Genomic DNA, 25,163 nt, shown 5'->3' with positions numbered 1-25,163 from the left:
TAGCCCGGGCAAAAGAGTGAGACTCTGTCTCAAAAAACAAACAAACAAAAAAAACATAGGAATCTGACTGCAGATCTGTAAAGTGATATACACTAAATACAAGAGAGAATTACCTAAACAAGTAAACAGCTATTTTTAGGACTCATACTGGTAGTGCTATTGCTATTTTGAGATTGTTATGTATATGTTAATATTACGGGATATAGCAATAGAGTTACAAATGTAAAATTGAAGAGGTTCAGTAAAAACCCTGTTATCCTGAATCTGAACTGGAAGAATTATAAACAGTCATGCATTTTATCTTTCAAAAAACTTTTTTTTAGCTGTGTCTATGGAGTTGTCCATGAACACACTAGCAATTAGTACCCACAGGACTCACATTCTGATTTCTTAATGCCGTTCCCATTAAAAGGTGCCAGAAGTCCTTGGAGAAATGACATTCCAGGTCTGGGGCAGAGCATGTACAAGATGGGCCTGGAACATCTTGTCATACCACATAGCAAAGAAATTACAAAGATTACTGGGGTTGATCCAAAGGACTCAGGGACCAACCTGAATAGGATCCCAAAATTATAGATAATCTGGGTTATCAATGCCTGTGATCACTGCAACTGACTAAAAAATATGAGTAAATCCACAAGTTTATAATGACATTCTTTTAAAAAACAACACTCAATTGTTCACCTTTGGAGGACACTAGTAAACCTAAGCTTTATTTTGAACACGGTTAAATAACATAAAAGAATCATTTATCTTGTCTGGGGAACCAAAGAATAGAAGAGTAGTTCTTCTTTATAAAAGTATCCAGCTAACAAGTGAAGAAGTAATGACAGAATAAGACTGTCATCACTGACCATAAGTATAGCTGCAAATATCATAAAATGTAAGGCAGCCAGATATTATGAGCCACCTGACGGGAGAGCACACCAATCTTACAGAACAGTCCTATAACAACAAAAAGGCTGAACTGGAATCCAACCAGGCCTGGATTCAACCATTGCTTTATAGAAAATAAAGGAATCTATTAAATTATGCCTAAGCGGTACAATTATCAAAAATCAGTCTATAGGAAACTCTTCAAGAGAAACAACCTGGTTTCTTTATCAAACACACTGCAAGGAGACAGACTGAGAGCTCGAGGGAAAGTCTACTGGAGACAAGAGATTTAAAAGACACATCAATCAATCACAACATACAAACCTTATCGAGACCATGAATTAAACAAACTTACTTAAAAAAATTACTACATTTTTTAAGAAAATCAATTGGATACTATTAAGTAATTAACGCTGTTTGTGACAAATATGTACAGGTGAAATGACAAAATGTCTGCGATTTGCTCCCAAATATAAGGGGAACAGGGGAGTGAGTGGAGGCATAACTGAAATAAAATTGGCTGTAAGTTATTCATTGTTAAAGCTGGTTGGTGAATACACAAGGATTTTTTTATAGTATCTGCTCTACCTCTGTATGTTTGAAATTTTCAATAATAAAATATGAAAAAAAACTAGAGTCTCACTAAAATGCTAACCTTTTAAATCTACAGTTTGTGGTTTCTTTGCAAAATAAAAAATTATTATTCTGTTACTGTAGTAACTAAACTCCCCAGACAAGATCTATCTTCTTTCTCATAAATCAGATTTGATAATGCAAACATTCAAAATCTCTTTTCTCAATAATCAAAAGTATAGAGCACACAAATAAGAAGTAACTTTAGCTGGGATTTTTTAAATTTAAGATAGTTATATAAAACTTCAACCTCATTCAATGTTTTACATACTCAGTTATTTTAAAAGAAAACAAATAAACCAAAACAAACATAAAGAAGAAAACACAATTTCAAGATTTTTCAAGTACTACATTAGTAACAAGTAAATGAAGCAACTACCCTCTCTGACTACTTTTCCTATTAAAAGGAACTCCTTATTCTCCCATTAAATTGATTTTCTTCCTTCAAGTTTTTTTCCTGATGATAATCATACACATGTAGAAAATGAAAAATACATTAAAAACGCTAAAGAAAAAACTCAAAATCCCACCACCCAAAAATAACACTGTCAGCATTTTGGTGAATCCTATTCTAAAATTTCTCTAAACATATTATTATACATATAATTAAATAAATGAGAATTAAAATACATACTATTTGGAAACATATTTTTTCACCTAACAATGTATACAGAGCCTCCTTTGTCAAATATTGTTAAGCACTATCTTTTTTAATAGTTGCATAGCTCTTTAGTGAGTGCATGGCTATACCACAACTAATCTAACCAAACTTATACTGATGAGCATTTAGAAGTTTTTTAAAAGCTTAACAACAATACATGAATATCTCTGTGACTGATTACCTACTGTCTCTGAGTTTTAAACCTATTCTTTCATAATCTACTCTCACATCCTGGAGCTGTAAATCTGTAAACCACATTGCTCAGACTCCCTTAAGAGCTGACTTCCTGGTAGTTTCTTCCAATAAGAGACACTAGAGCTTCTTTAGGCATTCTGAGCAGTAGCTTCACTGTCCGTAGCAATAGCCAAGCCATATCATACCTTGGCAGTCAACCGGGCAATACTGACAAGGCGCCTCTATTTCTTAACACCACTTCCTCCCAGTTGTCCCACCAGCCCTAGGGTGGTAGCTGTCTCCAGCAATTTCTGTCTCTGGATTACCAATGCAACTTTTTTATTCTTAAAATATCTGTATAAAATACAGTCATGTGTCATCTAACAACAGGGATATGTTCTGAAAAATGCACTGTTGGGCGATTTCATCCTAATGTGAACATCAGGGTGTACTTACACAAACCTAGATGGTATAGCCTACTACTTACCTAGGCTATGTGGTATGGCCTATTGCTCAGGTTTATAGGTACAAACCTGTAAAGTATGCTACTGTACTGAATACTGTAGGCAACTGTAACACAGTGGTAAGTATTTGTATATCTAAACATAGAAAAGGTAGAGTAAAAACATGCTATAAAAGGGGTACACCGGTATGGTGCAGCTCCATTATAATCTTATGGGACCCCCACTGTATAAGCAGTCCATTGTTGACCAAAACGTCATTATGCAGTGTATGACTGTACCTATAGTTTCTGTTTCTCTGAATGGACCCTGACATATATGATAATTATATAGACATCTTTTTTAATTATCTCTGGGATAAATTTCTAAAAGTAAAACTGCAGAGTTAAAGACTACCTACATTTTTAATTCTGTACATATTACCACATTACCAACCCAGATGGCTGCCATCAGTTTACACTCCCATCAAGAGAGCATCATTCGAATGATACCTAACGCTGGCTATATCTCACAATCATTTTTATTTACATTTCTTTGATTACATAAACATCTTTTCATGATTTGGGGGGCTGAGAAGATTTCCTGTTTGTGAATTTCTTGTTCATTCCCTTTGCTAGTAGTCTACTATGAGTCTTGTGTTTGCTACTCCTTCATGAAGAGTCTTTATACATTACAGATATTAATCTTTTCTAACTTATATATATTGAAAAAGGTCTTTCAGCATATCACTTATGTTTCTAACTTATTTCAAGATTTTGACTTTTACCTAAATAGTGGTTCTCCTCCATTAAAATATAAGGACAAAGACTTAGACTGTCCTGTTCATTACAACATCCTCAGCACCTAGAATAGCGACACACAGTGAGGGCTCCACAAATATTTTTTCAACAAATGGATTTTTAACAAATAATCCAATCTATCACTTTTCATTCATGACTTGGCATTGGTGTCCCTTCCCTCACAAAGAAGTTACAGAAACACACTGGTTACTAATACTTTCATTAACCCATTTTATATATTTATATCTTAGACAAAGGAAGAATTTATCTTTGATCCACCTAGAATATATAGATTATAAAAATCAAGGTAAGCAGTCTACACTAATTTTTTCTTTTCAAAACAGCTTGTTAGTTATTTATTGGATAACCTAACTTTTCCTGACCAATTTACTTAATATTATAATCCCCCATCCACCATTACAAGATTGCAAATTTCTCATATACTTCTAGGTCTTCTGATGTTTACTCTAATAATATTTTCTAAATGGTTGTTAGTGACATTTAAGGAAAGCTTTGGATTTTTACATATTTATTTTGGCTACCCCATTTCTAGTAGTTTTTCAATTGATCCTCCTGGATTTTCCAAGAAAAATTATAATGTTTCTTCTTCCTTTCAAACACTTATACCTCTTATTTTTGTTTTCTTATGCAGTTACATTGGTGAATGCTTCGAAAACAATGTTAAATAATAGCAGAGAGAGTGTGGTTTCTCATCTTGTTCCTGATTTTACTGAGACTGCTTCTGTTTTATTGCATGATGGTGCCTACCGGTTTGAGAGATATTTATTTTATGTTATGAAGGCATTTATACTTATTTTTAGATCTAATTAGAAATAGACTAGTTTTCTAAAAAATCAGAAGCCCTTTCAGCATCTATCAAAACAATCTATCGTGTAGACTTCCCCTAAACCAACTTATATAATGAATTATAAACATAAATATTAGGCTTACTAATACCAACCCTCTTTGTATTCCTAAAATTAACCACATTTGTCCATGATATATTCTTATTTTACTATAAACCCTTTTTGCTAATATTTTACTTATGCAAAAAATCGTTAATAAAATTTGTCTTAGTTTTCCTTTGGGGGAATGTCTTTTATCAGATTTTACCATCCATGTTAGTTATCCTGGCTTTAAAGAATATTAGGGTTCCCCCACCCATATTCCGAATAATTAAAAATAATTAGAATTCCTGGTTTCTTGTAGATGTGTACTATCTCCCTCATGACAACTTATATTGATGCTTTTATTAGAAGATAATTTCCCCAATTTTTTTATAAATATATAGTCTATTAGGCATTTTCTTCCCTCTTCTTGAGTCAGTTTATTTACATCATCCTTAAAAAAAAATTTGGGTTTTCAGATGTATTTGCACAGCCATATCTAAAAGTTAAATAATGAGAGTAAAATGATAGGCAAAGACAAACCAGAGATATTCAAACAGGAAGAAAACAAAAGGCAGACTTAGGGGGCACAAGCAGAACTGAATTCGAGAGAGAGAACCATACAACTAACTGGATAGACAGATCTCACAATAAAAAGGGCAAGATACATTTCCTGAGTCCTTAAACACTGAAGGACATCCTTCATTTGTCCTTACTTAAACACAACTTGGGCTACCTAGGGAATTCTTTAGTTACATTGTTTTTTCCATCACAACTTTTCAGCTGTTGAATCATTAACTTCAGAAATTTTATGTGGTTGAAAAGAAGTAAGTCAGCCTTATCATTTTCTACTGTACTAAACTTAGTTAACTTGTTTTTCCTGATGTTTGTGAAATAATTCTTGTAATTCCTGAAAATTCAGTATATTACACCAGGATATTTTCCTAAAATATGAGTCTTCTTGATCTCTAGATTCATGTTTTCATTCATTTTAAACAGGGTTATTATGATTTTCTCGAATATTTTCCAATTCCCATTATTCTACTGTCTTCTCCAAAAAAGTCAGTTATGATGTTTTGTTATCTGCAATTCATTCTCTTTAACTGCCTTCATTTTTTGCCCATATTTTCCAAAGCACTGGGCAGTTTTCTTCACGCCCAATCTCTAGCTTACCGATTTCATCTTCTACATTGTTTATTTTGTTCCTTGCTTATTTATAACAAAATATATTCTTTTTTTTATTTTTTTGAGACAGAGTCTCACTGTGTTGCAAAATATATTCTATAATGCAAATAAATTTGTTCTTCTTTATCCTTAGCTACTTTGTATATATTATCTTTTTGTTCTTCTTTCCCCCCAGATGTCATTTGCTGTTTTCTTTTTATTCTAGAAAAATTCAATTCTTCTAAATAGTGCTTATCATCTATCTTTTGAATACTAAAATATTTACACAGGTTTCATGCTTAATTTGCTCATCTGTATTCTGTTAATTCATCTTTGAGTAACAAAAATTCTCTCTGGCTCTGCCATTTAAACAGAAGTATAGATAGTATCTCCCTGATGACTGGACACCAAATGCTTCTCTTAAAAAATTAACATCAACACTCCCAACTAAGGTCGCAGTTACTTAATCAGCTAAGTAGCATAGAGAAGAAAGTTAGGGCTAAAGGTAGTGAGTCCTTGTCGCTCTGTAATTTCTCTCCAAGTGTGTTAAAACTCTTACAAAGGTGAGAACCAGCTCCACTTGGGCTATGGGTATATCATATGCTATGAGGGGACTCTCAGTTCTGGCACATCTGCCTACTTTCAGGTAAGCCAGACTCCCGAGAGACAGGCTGAGTCAGAATGTAACCCCATAACTCATCATTATTTTTGTTTAGTGTGTCAGCACATAATTTTTTCTATTCCTGTAAAGTTGGTAAAAAGACATTTCTTTCATGATTCTCCCTTTAGTCTTAGTCTTACCACTAAGCCAAAACTTCCTGGTAAGCAAACTCTTCCTAGTAAGGAAAATAGCTTGGCTTAAAGAAAAATGGTGTGACCACAAAATCTCTCTATGAGTCCTATTACAGCTGAAATCATTTTTTCCTTAATTCTTTTAAAGCATGTCTATACCTCAATTTCTTCCCTCTAAATTAGCAAAGAATAGGACACTTACTATACATTGCCTTATATAGCTGATTCTGTATCAATTGTTAGTGTTCTCACATTCAATTCAGTCTAAATGGCATAACTGGTGCCAATTCCAGTTTGTGGTAGCTTCTACTTAGAAACATTTTTCTTTGGGTTTTTAATTATTTTGGTGAATTCAAGGGAAGATAGTTTAATCAAGATTAACTTAACTCTATTATTTTTCCTGAAAATCAACTCACCCAATTTAATAATTTAAAACATTAAATCTGCATACATATTTTATCTCCTGAAGATATTAGTTACTTCATCAAGAACAGTTGTGCATACAGCAGGTAATCAATATCAGTTGAGTTAATTCTCCTCATGAGAGACATTTGAAATATATTCAGCATATAAATCAAATAATTTTAAGTGCTTCAGTTCCATATTAAAGCAGCACATGTTTTAAAATGCCCTTGCGTGTTCTAAAATGTCCACCTGTCGACCTTGCTCTCGCAGTTCTCCTACAAATATATCAAACAATGTTTCTTTAAAATATAAAGGTAATCTGTCATGGGATTAAAGTTTAAAATACATATATATAAAGAATACTAGGAAGACAGTCTAGAATGAAAATAGTAAAAAAAAAAAAAAAACTCTAGTGAATAAGCCAAACTAAAATTTGTTCAATGATCTAATGAAGAAAGGAACTGTGCCATAACGGATATGGTACCACAGGCATTGAAGCCAAACAGGCCTAAATTCAAATCCTGGCTCTGCCATTTGCTAGCTATATGACCTAGATCCATTAACCTCTCTGAACATTAGATTCCTCATTTGGAAAAAAAGGATAATAACCACATTTCACTGAATTGTTACAAGTTTTAAACGAGACAGTACAACTGGTAGGCATTCAGTAAATGATACAAAGTTATACACAGTTTTTATACACACACACACACGTATCAAGATAGAGACAGAGAGAGAGAGAGAAGGAGTGTGTGTGTGCTCGTGCTTGTGTGTGTTTTAAAAACCAAACTCTAATCTCTGATCTGACTAGAAGAGCCACAGTATCCCTGCAAAGGGAAACTTATGCTCTGGGCTCACTTAAAAATTAAGAAGCCAATTCCAAACAATAAGGTTTCTTACTCTTTGTCAGAGAGACTAGTGTTACAAAATTCTAGTATGTTTCAATTACCATTTTAAATAATGCCTTTGTCCTATTTATCAGCAGGTTTTAGAATTAAGTTCACATGAACAAAAAGTAACAAAAATTATATCTGAAACTCTAAGAGCTAGCTTTGTCCATTGTCTCTTTCTGAGGAAAAGAGCCATAGGCTATTCTTCTGCATGAAGAAACATAATACCCCAACCACAACTAACCAGACCAGTGGCTAAGCCCGAGTGATGAGACAGAGGTGAAACCTACCACCTATGACGGTGGCAATTATCAGGACCACTCATTGGATCTTCTCTCCAGGAACAGGGAGAAGAGATGAATATAGAAAAGCATGTAGTTACTTATAAGGAATGAAGACTTAGTCTTCTGAGCTATTCTGTAATCTTGAACAATGATCAACCACTATTACAGAGTCCTAGGATAACAGCTCAATTTCTAATTCTTAGAAATACTGGAATGCAGACAAAAATTACACTGCTGTTGAGATGAGTATTCTATGCTTCCCTACTTCCCTACGTCAAGTAAAGCACTGCTTCTGAAAATTTTTGGTCCAGTACCCTTAATCACAGAGAAAAGTAAAGAGTACTATGGACAGTCCTGCTGAAACACCTTTGAAATTTCACCTTGTACCTTAAATTCATGTGAATTGTTTACTCTATGCCGAAATGTATCAGGCACTGTTAAACTGATGCTTCAGAAAGATATGCCATATTTATCCCCCATTTTCATGTATCTTCTAAAATAACAATCAATGCTTTCTCCCAGGAAAAGTGAATCTAAATTGAACAATATAGGCTTAAGATAACCTAGACAGTTTTCCTCAAAACTCGAAAGATTCCAATTTTTACATAAATCAAGAAATATAAAATTATTTTTCTGATTCCCATAATATTTATCATAATAAACTCGACTCACGATCTGATATGTGGGAAATCCTCTTCGATTTTGCTTCCTGTGTTTTTAAAAATTTGTAATGCAGCTTCTGCTACTTTTTCATCATCCATTTTGAGACAAGCCAAGAGTGATTCAAATGTTTCAGCAGAATGAAAGGAAATGGGATGTGTAAATGAGAGTACCTACAAAATTGATCATAAAAATGATTTGTAAAACCTTTTCATCTTTAAAACACAGATCCAAAATATTACATTAGAAATACTACAAATCAAAGTCAATACAAAAATAACTAAGCTAGGCCGGGCGCGGTGGCTCACCCCTGTAATCCTAGCTCTCTGGGAGGCCAAGGCGGGCGGATTGTTTGAGCTCAGGAGTTCGAAACCAGCCTGAGCAAGAGCGAGACCCCGTCTCTACTAAAAATAGAAAGAAATTAATTGGACAACTAAAAATATATAGAAAAAATTAGCCGGGCATGGTGGCGCGTGCCTGTAGTCCCAGCTACTCAGGAGGCTGAGGCAGGAGGATCACCTGAGCCCAGGAGTTTGAGGTTGCTGTGAGCGAGGATGACGCCACGGCACTCTAGCCTGGGCAACACAGTGAGATTCTGTCTCAAAAAAAAAATAAATAAATAAATAAGCTAACAAGAAATTGAGAGCATTACAACTAAAATTTAAAACTCAAATATATAACAGAATGTTCTTATGCAGCAAGATTATATGATATAAAGAAGTCATTTCTTCCAAAATTACATTACATGTTATTATGCTTCTAATCAAAATAATTTGGATTTTGATTACTGTTTGGGGTATTTTTTTGGTGGGGTGGGGAATGAGGATAAGAGAAAAGGGGACAGAAAGAGAGAATTTAACGAAATATTTTCTAAATAAAGGTCACTATAGGAGACTAGCTAAGAACATTTTTGAAAAAAGTAAACTAGGGAAAGGGAGAAAACACTTATCAGATAGTAAAAAACCAAAAAAAACTATAAAGTTACACTAACCAAACCAACACGGTACATTAGAAAATCATGAAACAGAAAAAGCAAAGTAATAGACCTTAGCGTATATGAGAATTTGGATTACATAAATTGTAACTGATTATAAAGAAGGCAACAGAAAACAGTCCTGAGAAAACTGAATAGCTATTGGGAGAAAATCAAATTAGACCCCCCATACACAATTTAAATAAATTGCAAATGGATTAAGACTTTAAAAAACAAAAACAATAAAAACTCTGTGAACAAATATAAGCAATGGGAATCAACTGTGGCATGCAAAAAAAAAAGCAAAAAAATATACTACATATAATGCCATTTTAAGACTTGAAAATAATCAAATTAATCAATGTTATTTAGAGATATATACATAGTTATAGATGATAAAACTATAAAGAATGTTAAGAGAATAATAAATCCAAAATTTAGGACAGTAATACCTGGGGGATGTGAGTCAAGGAGAAAAACCACTCAGGGATCTTCAACAGTATTTTTAATACTCAATTTAATTTAACATTCTATTTACTTTTCACTGACTTCATTTTATTATATACTTCATAACATACATAGAATACATTTTTTAAATGTCAAATATATCCCATTAAAAAAAGCAAAGGAAATAAAAAGCTCATTCAAATCACTAAAAAAAATAAAAGTTTGAGATATCAATGGATATATGAATAAAGGATAAAAATAATGAATTCACCATAGGGAAAACACCAATAATTAACACATGGAAGATGGGCCTCATTAGTAATAATTATGCAAATTAAAACATTTTTGGTTATCAGATTTGCAAATCTTTTTAAAATTTATAATATTCCATGTTGTAAGGGTTAAGAAGATGAGTACCTTCATACACTATTGATGGGATATAGTACAATTTTTCTGTAAAGGAATCTGAATACATATATCTAAGAATTTTGAAAATGGTCATCATCTTTGACCCACTAATGCCCTTCCAGTTTTCCCAAAAAAAAAAAGACATTACCAAGAGATCTTACATAGAAATATTCATCCTGTACTGTTTATAAGAATAAAATTAGAAAAATCTAAATAGCCAGCAATACGAAAACAGTAACACTATGTTACCCAAAAGTGTACTAATCAGCATTTCAAAAAATAACATCTATTATTATTTTTACTATGAGGCAGGCATTGTGCTGTACATGATTTAATGTAGTCCTCTGTGAGACAAGTACTTAATTATCTCCATTTCAGATGAGGAAGTGAGGCAAATAATGTGTCCAAAAGCACACAGCTAGTAAATGACAGCCAAAAATTAGAACTGTTTTGATATGCTTAAAAATACTGAGAAAATGCTTATACTTTAATAAGAAAAAATAGTTCAGGATACAAAATTGCACATTCAGTCTAATCTCCACTATATAAAACTATGCCTTTTTTGAAGATTAAAAGGAAACAAAAGAAACTAATCAATGTTTATATATGATGGGCCTACGAATGTTTTGTTTATCGTTTTATACATTCTAAGTTGTCAATAATGACGTGATAGTTTTATAATCAGTAAAAGGCAGTAGTACATTTTATGAAACAAAATAAAAACTAAAATAGGGTTTTAGGAAGAATTTGGCTCATTCTGTGGTAGTTAGTATCTTCTCTGCTCACTAATTATACCTTAAATCATACTCTACTATTTTAATGTAATTAATACAAGACTACATTATAGAATTTAAATCTGAAAATGTTCAGCTTACATGTCAGAACAAATATGCAATTCCTAAATTATCTAAAACAACTGAAAAAACTTTACTTTAGGTTATGTAAACTTAAGCAAACCTCAAGAACAGTGATATAAACTACGTATGTTTAACAGTTATCTAAGTAGGCATTTGATTTCAAACAGACATTTACCTTAAGCAGTTCAAGACCTGCCCTGATAGCTTGATCAGTTGGAACACCCTCATCTTCATCATCTGCTGTTCCATCTATAGATTTGTTCACTTGCTTAATAAGAGCACTGAAGTATGACAAAAAAATAAAGCCATCATTTTTTCAACTGTTATTTAATAGCAGTGTCAAAGAAAATCCTAAATCTTATATATACACCACATCCAAACCACATAGAAATGACATAGCTGTTTCTCAAACACCAGTGCAAAACAAATAACTATAATAAAATACTTCGAGATGCTGTATTTCAAAAACAGTTATTTTCTCTTATCCATTCAAATGAGGTAAAAATGTTATTTGATTTGCTCTTTATTAAGGCTATCAATATCTTTATTATTGTCTTTTCCATGGATGGCCTGAGCCCAAACACAAAAATGATAGATTATTTTTCAATTATCTAAAATTCATTATTAGTCCAGCAAGTAGAACAATATAAACTGAAATAAAAAAGGATAAATGGCAACCTTAAGCACTTTCAAACCATTTGTCAAATATTATAGCGTGTCAGGCAGAACTACAAGAGCCAGAAACACAGGCCAGCTCCTAAAAGTTATAAAAATACCTAGATAACAGACATACGATAAAACCTCGCTAGGACATTAGAAAAGGAACTACAGTAGATCAAAACGGAAACACAATGTTTTCAAACTTTCTTCTAAAAACAAGCTTATTACTTTAAAATAAACAGCTGTAATACATTGACAATTATCTAAAATAATCATTTACACTGATGAGTATTTGTTCTTTTTACAAATAACAAACACCAGGTTAAATAGAGACATAAAACATACCAATATACAAGAAAATTGAATTATTCAATGTTCTTTAAAACGTTTAGTAAATATACGTTTCTACAAAAATATTATGTCCTCAAATTTAAAGTCAAGCTACAAGTCTAATGTATCTGTCTCCCTTACAGGGTACCCTTAGATTTATCATCCCTCTAAGAGCTGATATTTCTGAGAGTCTCTCTCTTCTTTTTCTGCTCATTTTCCTTGATTATTCTATTCTCATATCTCCAACTATCCTAAATTGAAATCTTCAATCTGAATCCTCTTCCCATATTTTTAGTGACCTCTAAGATTTTTTACCTAGATGTACCACAGGAATGAAAAATAGCACATATCCAAAATTAAACTCATTATTTTCTTCCATGACTGAAGGCATGAAGCTCTCAGTCTAGTGAAGGAAGGCTAAAGCAAACACATAAAAAAGATCATCGGAGAACAATAAGGACTACAAAAAAGGCCATGACAAGAAGTCAAGTTCTTTAGCTGAGGTAATTAGGAAAGGCATTTTTGAAGAAGTACAACTAAGCTTATAAGTGAAGAACAATAGTCATACGAAAAAAAATCTGTGGGGAAAAAACATCAACCCAAAAGACTAAAGAGAAGCAACTGAAAAATGATTTAAAAATACTAAGAATTCAGTGAAGCAACACCAACAAAACACTCAAAAATTAATAGTGCTTTTCTGTATCAGCAAAAGCCACCTAAAAAACAGAGAGGAGCTATCTATTCATAATGACAAGTCAAAAATATATAAAATAACTAAAAATAAAAAGTTATAATGCACAGAATCTATAAGTCACTTGGTGTTGGGCAAGATTCAACAAATGCACACTAAGGCTCATCTGGAAGAATTAATTAATGTTCGTGAACAGCTAATAAATTTTATGAGAAGAGGGATGAAAGAACTTCCTCTATGAGATAAAAATGTATCATAACCTCAAAAGAACAAAAGAACCAAAAAGAAAATCCAGTAAGGGTCCAAACTACCTAAGAATTTATGCTATAATAAGGGAATATTTCAAATCAAATGAGAATAAATCAATTTTTCAACAAATGAAGTTGGTGTAACTATCTATCATGTGCCTTAAAAAAAAGAGTTGGATCTGTTTGCCTTATACTAAATTCCAGGCTAGTTACAAATTTAAATGTAAAAAACAGAACTGCTAATATGATACCAAAGGCAGAAAGAAACCATAAAGGAAATGACTGACATATTTAATTATATAATTTAGTATTTATTAATGTCAAGCAATCCAACTGGGATGACAGCCTGGGATTTAAAACGCAATCCAAGGCCAGGCGCGGTGGCTCACGCCTGTAATCCTAGCACTCTGGGAGGCTGAGGCGGGTGGATTGTTTGAGCTCAGGAGTTCGAAACCAGCCTGAGCAAGAGCAAGACCCCATCTCTACTAAAATAGAAAGAAATTAATTGGACAACTAAAAATATACAGAAAAAATTAGCTGGGCATGGTGGCGCATGCCTGTAGTCCCAGCTATGCAGGAGGCAGAGGCAGGAGGATCGCTTGAGCCCAGGAGTTTGAGTGCCTAGGCTGACGCCACGGCACTCACTCTAGCCTGGGCAACAAAAGCGAGACTCTGTCTCAAAAAAAAAAAAAAAAAAAAACACGCAATCCAACTGGGATGACAGCCTTATTTTTTATAAAGCATTTGTAGAATCAATAAGAAAAAGACAATTCCTCTGAGTCCCTCATAGAAAAATAAGGCATTTTCCCCAAAAGACGCAATTAGCCAAGAAACATGAAAAAAAATTCAACTTAATTAACAAATATTCAACTTTCTTTGTAATACAAAAGCTTTTTAAATGGTACCATCATTCATTCACTTATAAAATGACAAAGACGGAAAAGGTTAATAACCACTGTTGGAAAGAGTCAGGTGACATGGACACTTATTAACTATTAGAGGAGGCTAAAAGTATAATCTTTCTGGAGGCTTATTGTACAGCATGGTGGTTAACCAAGTGGGCACTGGAGCCAGACTTCCTGGGTTTAAACACTGTTCTCCACTTCCCAGAAGTGGGAAAGTTACTCAACATCTGTGTAATTCACTGCTCCTTATCTGTAAAATGTGAATAATAATAGCTGCCATCTCAGAAAGAAGTAAAATTAGTTAAAACATGAAAAACTCTTGTAGTCATCCCAGGCATGTTATAAAGCACTGACTGCTACCGGTTATAGTTTATGTTTTGACATATTCCTCTAGATCACTATGACCCCCTGATTGCTAAAGCCAAAGGCCTGTTTCTTGGTCCTCAGTCTCTGTTTGTTCACAGTATACCTTACTTCTGAAAACTTTCTCCATCTGAAATTTCACAACATTGCAATAATATGGTCTTCTTACATCTCTGTAATTTCTCTACTGTAAAAAAATTTCCAAGGTTCTGTCCACGATCTTTTACTTCTTTCTATGCAATCTCAGTAGACTACTAATCCATTTACAATTTATGTAATCTAAATTCTCATATACGCTAAGGTCTATTACTTTGCTTTTTCTGTTTCATGATTTTCTAATGTACCATGTTGATTTGGTTAGTGTAACTTTATAGTATTTTTTGGTTTTTTACTATCTGATAAGTGTTTTCTCCCTTTCCCTAGTTTACTTTTTTCAAAAATGTTCTTAGCTAGTCTCCTATAGTGACCTCTATTTAGAAGATATTTTGTTAAATATCTGTGAAAATGCATCATATGTTCCTTCGTAACAGATTTACCTAGTTTTCTTTTCTTGAGGGTATAACTAAAATATGTTTACTTTATTTTATTTATTTATTTTTTGAGACAGAGTCTCACTTGGTTGCTCCAGCTAGAGTGCAGTGGCATCATCACAGCTCACTGCAACCTCAAATTCCTGGGCTCAAGCAATCCTCCTACCTCAGCCTCCCAAGTAGTAGATTACAGGTATGTGCCACAATGCTTGGCTAATTTTTTTATTTTTAGTAGAGATGGGGTCTTGCTCTTGCTCAGTCTGGTCTTGAACTCCTGAGTTCAAGCAATGCTCCAGAGTATTAGGACTGATTGCAGGAGTGAGCCACTGAGCCTGGCCTAAAATATGTTTATATTATCTAACCTTTGTAAGCTAACAAAAAAGAGGAGTTCCTGGTATACTGTCAACAGATAAAAATTAGATTTGGATTGACAATTTCTCACATAATTTGAACCACTACTTAAAATAAATAACAATAAAAACTATATACAGATACACACAGGTAAGTATGTATATATACACATACAAATACATACAGATATATATAAATGAGCATATATGCAAACATACACAGATGAGTAGCTACTTTGGTATTTTGTATATAGCAGATACTCAATAGTAACTGACCCCCTGAATGTGTGAATGAATAAACCGTAATGAGAACTTAATATTTTTATGTACAAATACCTGATAGATTCAGTATCTATGTGCACAGGTGCTATTCTCTCCAACAGAAACTTGATCATTTCCAGGAAAGGATTTGTAGGCTGTTTGGGGTTGCCCAACTTCTTAGTTATTTCACGCTGTAATGCAGATTTTTAAAATATTATAACAATATGTTTAAACAAATCATTACATTAAAATGTTAAGAATCTACAATAATAAAAACCATATAGTACTGGTGCTAGAACAAATCAATTAGATTTTAATAAATCCAGAAAAAAAAGACTCGATTAAGAATTTAGCATATGGGAAAGGTACCATTTCAAGTAAATAGGAAAAAGGCAGATTATTCAATATATTGTATTAAAATAACTGGACAGACATTTCGAATAAAAACAAAGGTAGGTCTTTATTTCATACCTCACACCAAAAATGTGTGAAAAGGATAAAACTACAAAAGACTAAAATCAAGGGTCACTGGAAATACAAACTTCAGCAAGCAATTATCAGAGGAGCTTGTTAAAACTATAGATTCCTGCATCTAACTCTGAGGATTCTCATTTAGTTGATCTTGGATGGAGCCAAGAATGACCTTTCTCTAAAAAGCATCTCAGAAGATACACGGGTAACAGATTAAGAAACACTGACAATAGTAAATATTTTCATTGACCTGCAACAGAATAAGATTTTATAAGCCGGACACTATAAACAAAAACCATTAGGAGAATAGTGATAGACTCAGCTAGATGAAAATAGAAATTTTGGTATGTAAAGAACATAAACAAAATGAAAGGGCAAACTACAATTGACAGAAAATTATTTGCAACTTAACAGACAAAACCATGTGACAAACTAACAAATCAATATGACAAACAGAAATACCATTTTAGAAAACTAGGCAATGATTATAAACACACAACTTACAAAAGAAATATGAATGGCCAATAAACTAAAAGAGAAGAAACGGTGAGATGACTAGCAACCAATAAATACAAATCCATCAAAATAACTGTTTTTGTTTGTTTTTATTTGGTTTTTGTTTCCAGCAATGATACTGGCAGATACTGTTATGTGTTAGAAAAATGGTCACTCATTACTGGTGATTACCGTAAGACTAATTCAGTTCTGGAGAACAATTTGTCAATAAATATTAAAGGCTTTAAAAATGAACCTTTAAACCTTGCAATTGTACTTCTTGGAATTTATCCTTAAAAAATAATCAAGATATTTATCTATCAAGATATTAATTATACTGCTCTTTAATCAAAAAGTGGGGAAAAAATCTCAACATGTAACACAGTGGACTACTCAATAAATTATGTACATATATTCAATGGTATGCTATGTAGCTATTAACTCCTACAAAAAGATTAATGAAAATTAAGTAAAATGTTCAAAACCATATAATATAATCTCATTTGGGAAAGAAATATACCACAATATTAATAGCAATTGTTTCTATAGAGATTACAATTTATCTGTATTGTTATTTACGTGACATTTTCTAAATTTTACATAATGAATATAAATTATTTTTTATAAAAATAGGGAACCAAAAAAAGGTGTGGAGACTTTTTCAAATTGAGCTCTTTTAATTTCTCTCCTTACCACACAACCTTCAGCCTGTTTGCAGGAACATGTTGGACTAACAAGTACTTCTAACTGTTTTCTTATTTTCTCATCATCTTCCAACACCTGTGTGAATTTCTTCATGAAATCTTGAGCCTTACCAGGATCTGGCAAATTTCCTTAAAATAAATTAAAATTCAATTAAAATACAAAAGAAAATCTCAAAATAATACAAGATCAATATTTTTGATTCCTTTTATTACTTTTATAATCCTTACCTATGAATTCAGTTTAGTTTAACAAAATAAATTGTGAGGTACCTTCAACAGTTACCTTTCACAAATAAAAATTTGCTCTCTAGAAATATAAAACAGGATCACTGTGAAGGGACATCTATACAGGAGAAAAGACTGAACTGGCTATTTCTAAATAACTCCTTATAATATTTAAAGGCATTAAATGTCAACTGGAATAATACCATTTTTATTACTTCCCCTTTAGCTTGTTGCATACATTGTTCTCTTATAATTCACAGCAAGAGATTAATCAGTAAGTTTTCCCTTTAAGAAACTATTTTCCTGTATTTCCTTGTTTATTGTTAAACTAACCCAGAAATAATTCACATCTACATGCATGCTATCTAGCACTGACATATACTAAGCAACATATTCCAGGTGTTACTACCAGTTATATCATTACTACGTTAAAAAGGATAAGTCTTTGAATTAAAAATGATTTTTGTACTACTCTCCTAAGGTGTCTACGTATCAAAACACTTACAAGAGCTAATAAAATGTTGATCCTAGTATCTTTTTTCTGGCTACTTAACTGCTATAGGTAACCAGACTAGGATAACTCTAATAACAGCAATTGTAATACAGGACTATAAAAATACTAGAAATTCAACTGAATCTTAAAATATGAATATAGTATACATGCATTCTTTAAGTTCACATACAACTCTGAAATGTTAAATCTTGGTGAGAATGATTTAATCACAGAATGCAGTAAGAATCCATTAATACATTAATCCTAAATAACTTGACCTTCTCATGTTTCTATAATACAAAAAAATCAACTGCAAAGAAAGAGAACCACATTACGGTGCAACAAATAAACACGATCAATTACAGAAGATAAACTAAAAGTTTACACAATAAGCACCTGAGGGCAAGATGGAAAACTGCTAGTGCAGGCACTTTGCAATCTGTGTTCCAAAGATCACTAGCAAGCAGTTCACTAGAGTTTCACAGTGTTCAGAAAAAGGTACTGTTTTCAAACAATTTTGGAAAAAGTCACTTTACAGCCCCTTCATAATAAATAGGCATCTCATGAAACTACAATAAGTCTTATTATTATTTAAGAAAACAAAGGTGGGAAAGGAAAAAGAAGGGAGAAAACAAAAAGAAACTTTTAATTCAGCATTCTATAAACATATATGACCATGGAACCCTTTTTTTCTCACGATACTGTTAACACCTGTAGGATACTAGTGTTCCTCAGAAAAGAATCTGGGAAACACTGTACTTGCCAGAAGAAAATGGACAGAGGGGGAAAAAAGTGTAGAATATAGAGAATGCTTCCTGTAGGGGATAGTATCCACAGCTAACCTACTGAGGAAATAGTTATAAAAAAGCAATAGCCCAAAACGACTTGCTTTAGCAAGTTATCCTAGGGGACCGAAAACTAGTTTACCCAGGACTGAAAGATATTTTGGTCTTAAAGCTCTACTCATACTAAAACTTTCATCACTTAATTCAAAACCCAATGAGTTAGGTTTACTATAATCCTCAGTGTCTTAACATTATGTTCATACACATCTTGGAATATTTAGCATCTCAGATCCATCTTAAAATCTCTTCATTTTAAGTTCAGTAGAGGCATTCCTCCAGGTGTTCCTGATTATCCTTCTGTCCATATGCTATACACAGTGATCTCTGAGGTGGTAGGAAAAACAAATAATAACCTGCAAAAACAGCTACTTTTTGAGCTTCAAGTCAGTGACCAAAAAAAAAAAAACTAAAACAAAAACAAAACCAGCCAGCTAAGCTACTTTTCCCTACTCCTACATTGAACAAAGGAGATACGACACATAATACTTTAGTATTTACTGTTAAATGCAATTAAATAACATTTTATTTAACATCACTTAAACCAAAAAAGCATATTAATATATTTTCAAAGAAGCTGCTATGTAGTTATTATGTATATTCTTTACTTTAAATTTTGGCTCACAGTGAAATTAGCTTCAAAGAGATTAACAAGAGAGCAAGCAACACCAAAGCACAGATTCAGTTTTTACAGTAAGCTTATATAATGATTGAAATAAATTCTCAAAAATAAATTTATATACTAAATCCTTTCTCCAGCTCTTGCTCATATAAGACACTGAAGAAAATTTGAAATTCCTATGTTGTCATAGCCTATTATGACACACTGCATGAAACAATTATAAAAAATACTTCAATTAAATCTTAAATTTTATATAGATTTAAAATAACTTACTTGTAATAACCATCACTTTTGAAAATATGGCCTTGACACTGGCATCTGTCTGTAAATCACACAAAAAAATGCAAAATTAAAATTCCCTGACAAGAATCTTCATCACACTCTGCAGAAAATTAGATAAGCATAACCTATTAATGCTCCAGACTCATGCCCTTACCACTACTGTATCCTTCTTTAGCTATTTTTAAAACTCTAGATGAAGCAAATCGGAGGTGGAAGTGAATTCATTCTCCACTGTTGTCACCTCTTATCTCGAGGTGGAAGTGAATTCATTCTCCACTGTTGTCACCTCTTATCTCATCCTCTTTTGTCGGCACTCCAACAAAAAAGACTGCTACAATACATTTTGGGACAGGTAGGTATTTTAGGTTTCTTTAGTTCTGACAGACCAGGGAAACTAAGTTTAGAAAAGGAACAAAACACCCAGGAAATGTTAGTTTTCAAGTTTTTGGCCTTATGTGAAACAAAAAGTTGACACAAGCATAAACTCTGAGGTGTTCCTAAAATTTTTAGGCCTAAGAATTACAAAGGACAGTCATGAAGGTTATGGGCAAGACTCTGGAGAAAAACAATTAAAAAGATGTCACTGACGTGTATTAAAGATGTTTCTAAGAATACCAGATACGGGTTGCATCCGGGTAGCATTATTTCAGTAAATGAATGTACTCACTGCATTGTACTGCATGTAATACATTCATGTACAACTGCATGTAAAGTCCCATGTATAAAAGATGTTTCTCAGAATAATTATTTGCTGCATCAGGGCAGTGTTATTTAAAAAAAACAAAAACAAAAAGATGTCACTGAGCAAGTCTGTTCAAAATACTGATCTAGATAAACCTTGAATCGAAGGCAATGAATTAAACAAACAAACCAGCCCTAGTGAGAGCAAGCTTACTAAGAAGTGAGAGGAAAAGTATAATAAAGTACAAGAATTCCCAAATATTTAGAATTTAAAGTACTGAACAGCTCTGTCTAGAAACATGATTTCTACTGTTGTTTTATTTGGGGGCGGGGGGAACGGGATGATACTGGGCTTTCAAGAAGCTGATCAGCATGAAAAAGAAACAGCACCAACAAAAGTATAACACTGGAAATTACAAAGTCACTTGCGAGTGACACTGAGCATTATCAGTTTAATTAAATGAAGTAGAAGGACTATGTTTCTGAGCTAAGAATTAAAAATTGACTTAACCAGACTGAATAATGAAGAAAGCAAAAAACCAAACCAAAACAAAAAAACCATACTGATTGTTAAGTATCTAAGAGTCTTCCTGGTAAAACAGGAAGAAATATAAACACCCAAAAGTTAAGCATAGCTTTGTATTTTTTTCTACCTTTAACTCTATAATGTCTACTATAATTCTTAGTATAAAGTGAATAGTAAATAATCTGAAAGAATGTGGAATTCTCACACCAGAATTCCAATTTGGGGTACTATCCTTCTCCATTCTGTTTCCTCTTCAACCCTACCATACATGAATGAGAATTTCCTCTTCAATGTGGATAACTTGGTAATTAAGATAAGCAAAAAGAAAATTCCACTAAGTAGAAGGGAACTAAACATCCTAATTTAACTGAGATTGTATTTTGCGATTTCACGACTTTGATTTTCATCACTGAGCAGGAAAGTCATGAGACCCTCCCAAGTTTTTACCAATAGTCAAAAGGTCAATAGACTATTTTACCAATAGTCAAATAGTCAAAAGCTCCCACTAAATACATAAATTTTAAACTAACAGTAAAAGTAAAAAACAAAGTTATACTTGATCACAATCTCACGTATCATGCTTGTGCAACATATGACAGACACATTTAATATTCTACCTGGCTGCTATTATGACGTCAATAATGCCTAAAATCAGGAATAATGTTATACACATGCATATAAGAATGTCTTATATTTTTTAATTAACACTTTTATATCTTTGCCCAGAAGTAAGTAAATTAATACAGCTCTAGGTAGTAGAGGTACTTTATCCAGAGATTACTGACTGAAACACATGCTTATTGACTAAAACACACTAATTTCAATGGGTTAAGAGAAAGGAAACAGTAGAATCATTAAATTAGTTTTGAGTCATTTATTTTAAGAGAAAACATATTTTAAGTTTCAATATACTCAATAACCATAGAAAAAAGGTTAAATTATATTCAATAAAACAACCAAAAAGGTTGTTAGCCTATAAAACAAAAATACTCAAATGTAAGCTTCAATTAGGCAAACAAATGGTACAAAATGCCTTATGAGTTCTGATTTGAAGGTTTAAAAAAAATAGTGAGAGGGTCTCTATAAACCACTCAAACAAATGGTGTTAGTTTATTGCTTTTAGGGCAACTGACGAATTTATGCCTAGGGAAACTGGAAATTTTTTCCCCTTAGATGAAACAATATTGATCTATTGATGTCGGTCTTACGAACAAGAGGAATATGTGTTGGGGGGGGGTGTGTTTGAGGGGATCACTATAGACTGAAAAAGAAAGAGTAATACTACATTGTTTTCCCTGAATGCAATTTAAAATGACCACACACACTGCTTTTTAGATGAATTATGCCTTTTACAGGCCTACATATAGCATTCTGAATTAAAAAAAGAAACCTAGAATCATTCTAAACATTCAAAAATAAAATGATACATTCACTGGATGAATACCATTATTAAATTATAATTATGAAGATCAGGTAGTACATTAAAATCGTATTAATTATAAGTAAAAATATCAAGATATCTAACTATAATTACATGATTATTAAAACTTTCTAAAACCACAAGAGTATACAAAGATGTTGGGAACATCTTACACTGGCAAGATGAAGTTTAATTTTATCCTGTTTTCTATTCTTCCAACAACGCTGAGTTATTATTTCTTTATTTATTATTTTTTATTTGAGACAGAGTCTCACTCTTTTGCCCAGACTAAAGTGTAGTGGTGTCATCAGACCTCACTACAACCTCAAACTCCTGGGCTAAAGTGATCCTCCTGCCTCAGCCTCCCAAATAGCTGTGACTACAGGCATACACCACCATGCCCAGCTAATTTTTCTATTTTTTTCTAGAGATGGGTTGTCTTGCTCTTGCTCAGGCTGATCTGGAACTCCTAGCCTCAAAGTGACGCTCCTGTCTCAGCCTCCCAAAGTGTTAGGATTACAGGTGTGAGTTACCTCACCTAGCCTTATTTCTTTATTTTAAAGCTACCAAAAAACCTTAATTTTGAGTACACAGAAATACACTCTCTTTCCTTTTGGGCCACACCTTTTGCAGATAAAAACATTTGAAATTTTCTATGTAATAAGTTTCTTTACCACATTAACCGCCATGTGAGTTGTATTTAGCTCACGCTGGTTTTGAGCCCAGGGCCTCATGTAGCATATGTAATTCAGATGCCTCTTTACCTTGAGAGCCATATGAACTATTTTTCAAGTTGCATATAACTCATGCACAGAAAATAATAAAAAATAACAAATTTTTCATTAAATTAGAAAGGTTCATTTTGTTTTCAAAGTTTTTATTCTATTTTTGTAATAAAACACCGTGGCCCCAAGGAAAAAAATTTTTTTTCTAGTATGGCAGTCAATGTGTTAAAATTAGAGTTTTCTAATTTAGGAATCGTAAGTTCTACAGTCAGAACTCTTCCATACAGAAAGAATTATTTAACACACACCAACAATGGTAAATAGTAACTAAAATACATGTGTTTTACAAAACTCAACATCAAAAAAATGTTTCTTTGAAATTAACTTACTTTGGGTTGCTTAATTAAGTCAAGCAAATCCTTTACTTGATGTCGAAGCAGATTTTGACATTTCCACATTTCATTCAATGCTCTGAAAAACACAAACATGGAAATTTAAATAACAAAACAGGATAAAAATACTTCTAGAATATTTCAACTAAGTAACTTTTTAAAAAGGTTCAAATTACAGAAGTAGATGACAGAGATGAAGTAAAACCCACAGACGGAAAGAAAGGAATCAAATATAACACAATCAAAAGAAAGTAAATGGTGGTTCTGTTTTGCTTTGTATAAAAATAGGGAAGATCTATCATTAACTGGAGCATATTTCTAAACTAAGGAGTAGGAATTAACTGGAGAAATTATAAACTCGAGAAATAAAGGAATAACTAAATGATGGAATTAGGACCTGTAATAGGCAGGATGAAATGAAATCAAAGACACAAATAGAAGAGTTAGCCATGAGTGGTATCTTTTCTTAAAACAGAAATCTAGTTATATGTAAATTTCAAATTTTCTGGAATTATTTATGCTATTAATATAAGTGAATATTCTTTTTACATGGCAAAATCCTGATGTCCTCTTAATAGCTACATTGTTCTCAAGCAGAAATTTAAATCTAAAAAGAAATTATACAGGTACTCAAGAAAATATATGTAAATCATAGAGAACCATTACCATTAATATTAGATTACAGAATATCAGAACCACACATTTTAAAAATTAAAAACGAAATTTCCAAAAACAAAAAATATACTTTTCATTGGTTTATTTTCAATTATCTGCACTTCTATTAACCTCTATTACTACACATATGAAGCACTGACAAATAACAATACAATACAGAAGCATATAAAACCACCTTTCATAGGTCAAACTGTTTAATATTTTAATATTTTCATACTCCCCTTTAAGAATATTTTTTAAATGCCTTTGGATTTTTTTTTAAAGGAGATAAATTAGTTTAAATTTGGACACTTAAATTCCTTTATAGTAATCACTTCAAAATGGTACTGGCAGAATAACAGTATTAGGCTATTTTTATCTTAGAAGTTAAATTCTAAATAGCTATACTTTACTATTTTCAAGTTACTAAGTTCTATAAAGTTTCACTGGCATAATTTAAAATATAAACATTAAAAGCAAAATGATCATTATCCAGAGGAGTATAAAAATCTAACAACTAAGTAGTTGTTATATAATTAAAATAATTTTCAAAGAAACAGAGTAGTCATCTGCGAAATTACTTCTGAATTCCAAGGTCAATATATACTCTCTCTCCTATACACTGAATCATTACAACTTCTGAAAGGCCAAGATTTTGAAACCTGTCTTCACTTAAAGAGGAAATAATTTTATTAATTTAAACATGAAATCTCGGCCAGGCGTGGTGGCTCACACCTGTAATCCTAGCATTCTAGGAGGCCGAAGCAGGAGGATCGCTCAAGGTCAGGAGTTCAAGACCAGTCTGAAAAAGAGTGAGACTCCGTCTCTACTAAAAAAATAGAAAGAAATTATCTGGACAACAAAAATATTTGGAAAATATTAGCCAGGCATGGCGGTGCGTGCCTGTAGTCCCAGCTACTTGGGAGGCTGAGGCAGGAGGAT

At 32.6% G+C, this 25,163-nt stretch overlaps 1 protein-coding gene across 1 annotated transcript in view; it reads right to left on the bottom strand.

Annotated features, from left to right (window-relative positions):
• Nucleotides 1–25,163, bottom strand: part of PDS5B (PDS5 cohesin associated factor B) — a 139,702-nt gene that overhangs the window by 55,296 nt on the left and 59,243 nt on the right. Inside the window, 6 exon segments of the mRNA XM_012642128.1 lie at nucleotides 8,679–8,839; nucleotides 11,527–11,632; nucleotides 15,765–15,880; nucleotides 17,349–17,488; nucleotides 19,815–19,863; nucleotides 23,565–23,646. Coding sequence (XP_012497582.1) covers nucleotides 8,679–8,839; nucleotides 11,527–11,632; nucleotides 15,765–15,880; nucleotides 17,349–17,488; nucleotides 19,815–19,863; nucleotides 23,565–23,646 — 654 coding nt within the window.

The sequence above is a fragment of the Propithecus coquereli genome, unplaced genomic scaffold (genome assembly GCF_000956105.1).
Source record: "Propithecus coquereli isolate 6110/MARCELLA unplaced genomic scaffold, Pcoq_1.0 Scaffold175, whole genome shotgun sequence".
In the NCBI taxonomy this organism is placed as follows: domain Eukaryota; kingdom Metazoa; phylum Chordata; class Mammalia; order Primates; family Indriidae; genus Propithecus; species Propithecus coquereli.
This window is presented reverse-complemented; position numbering and strand designations above follow the sequence as displayed.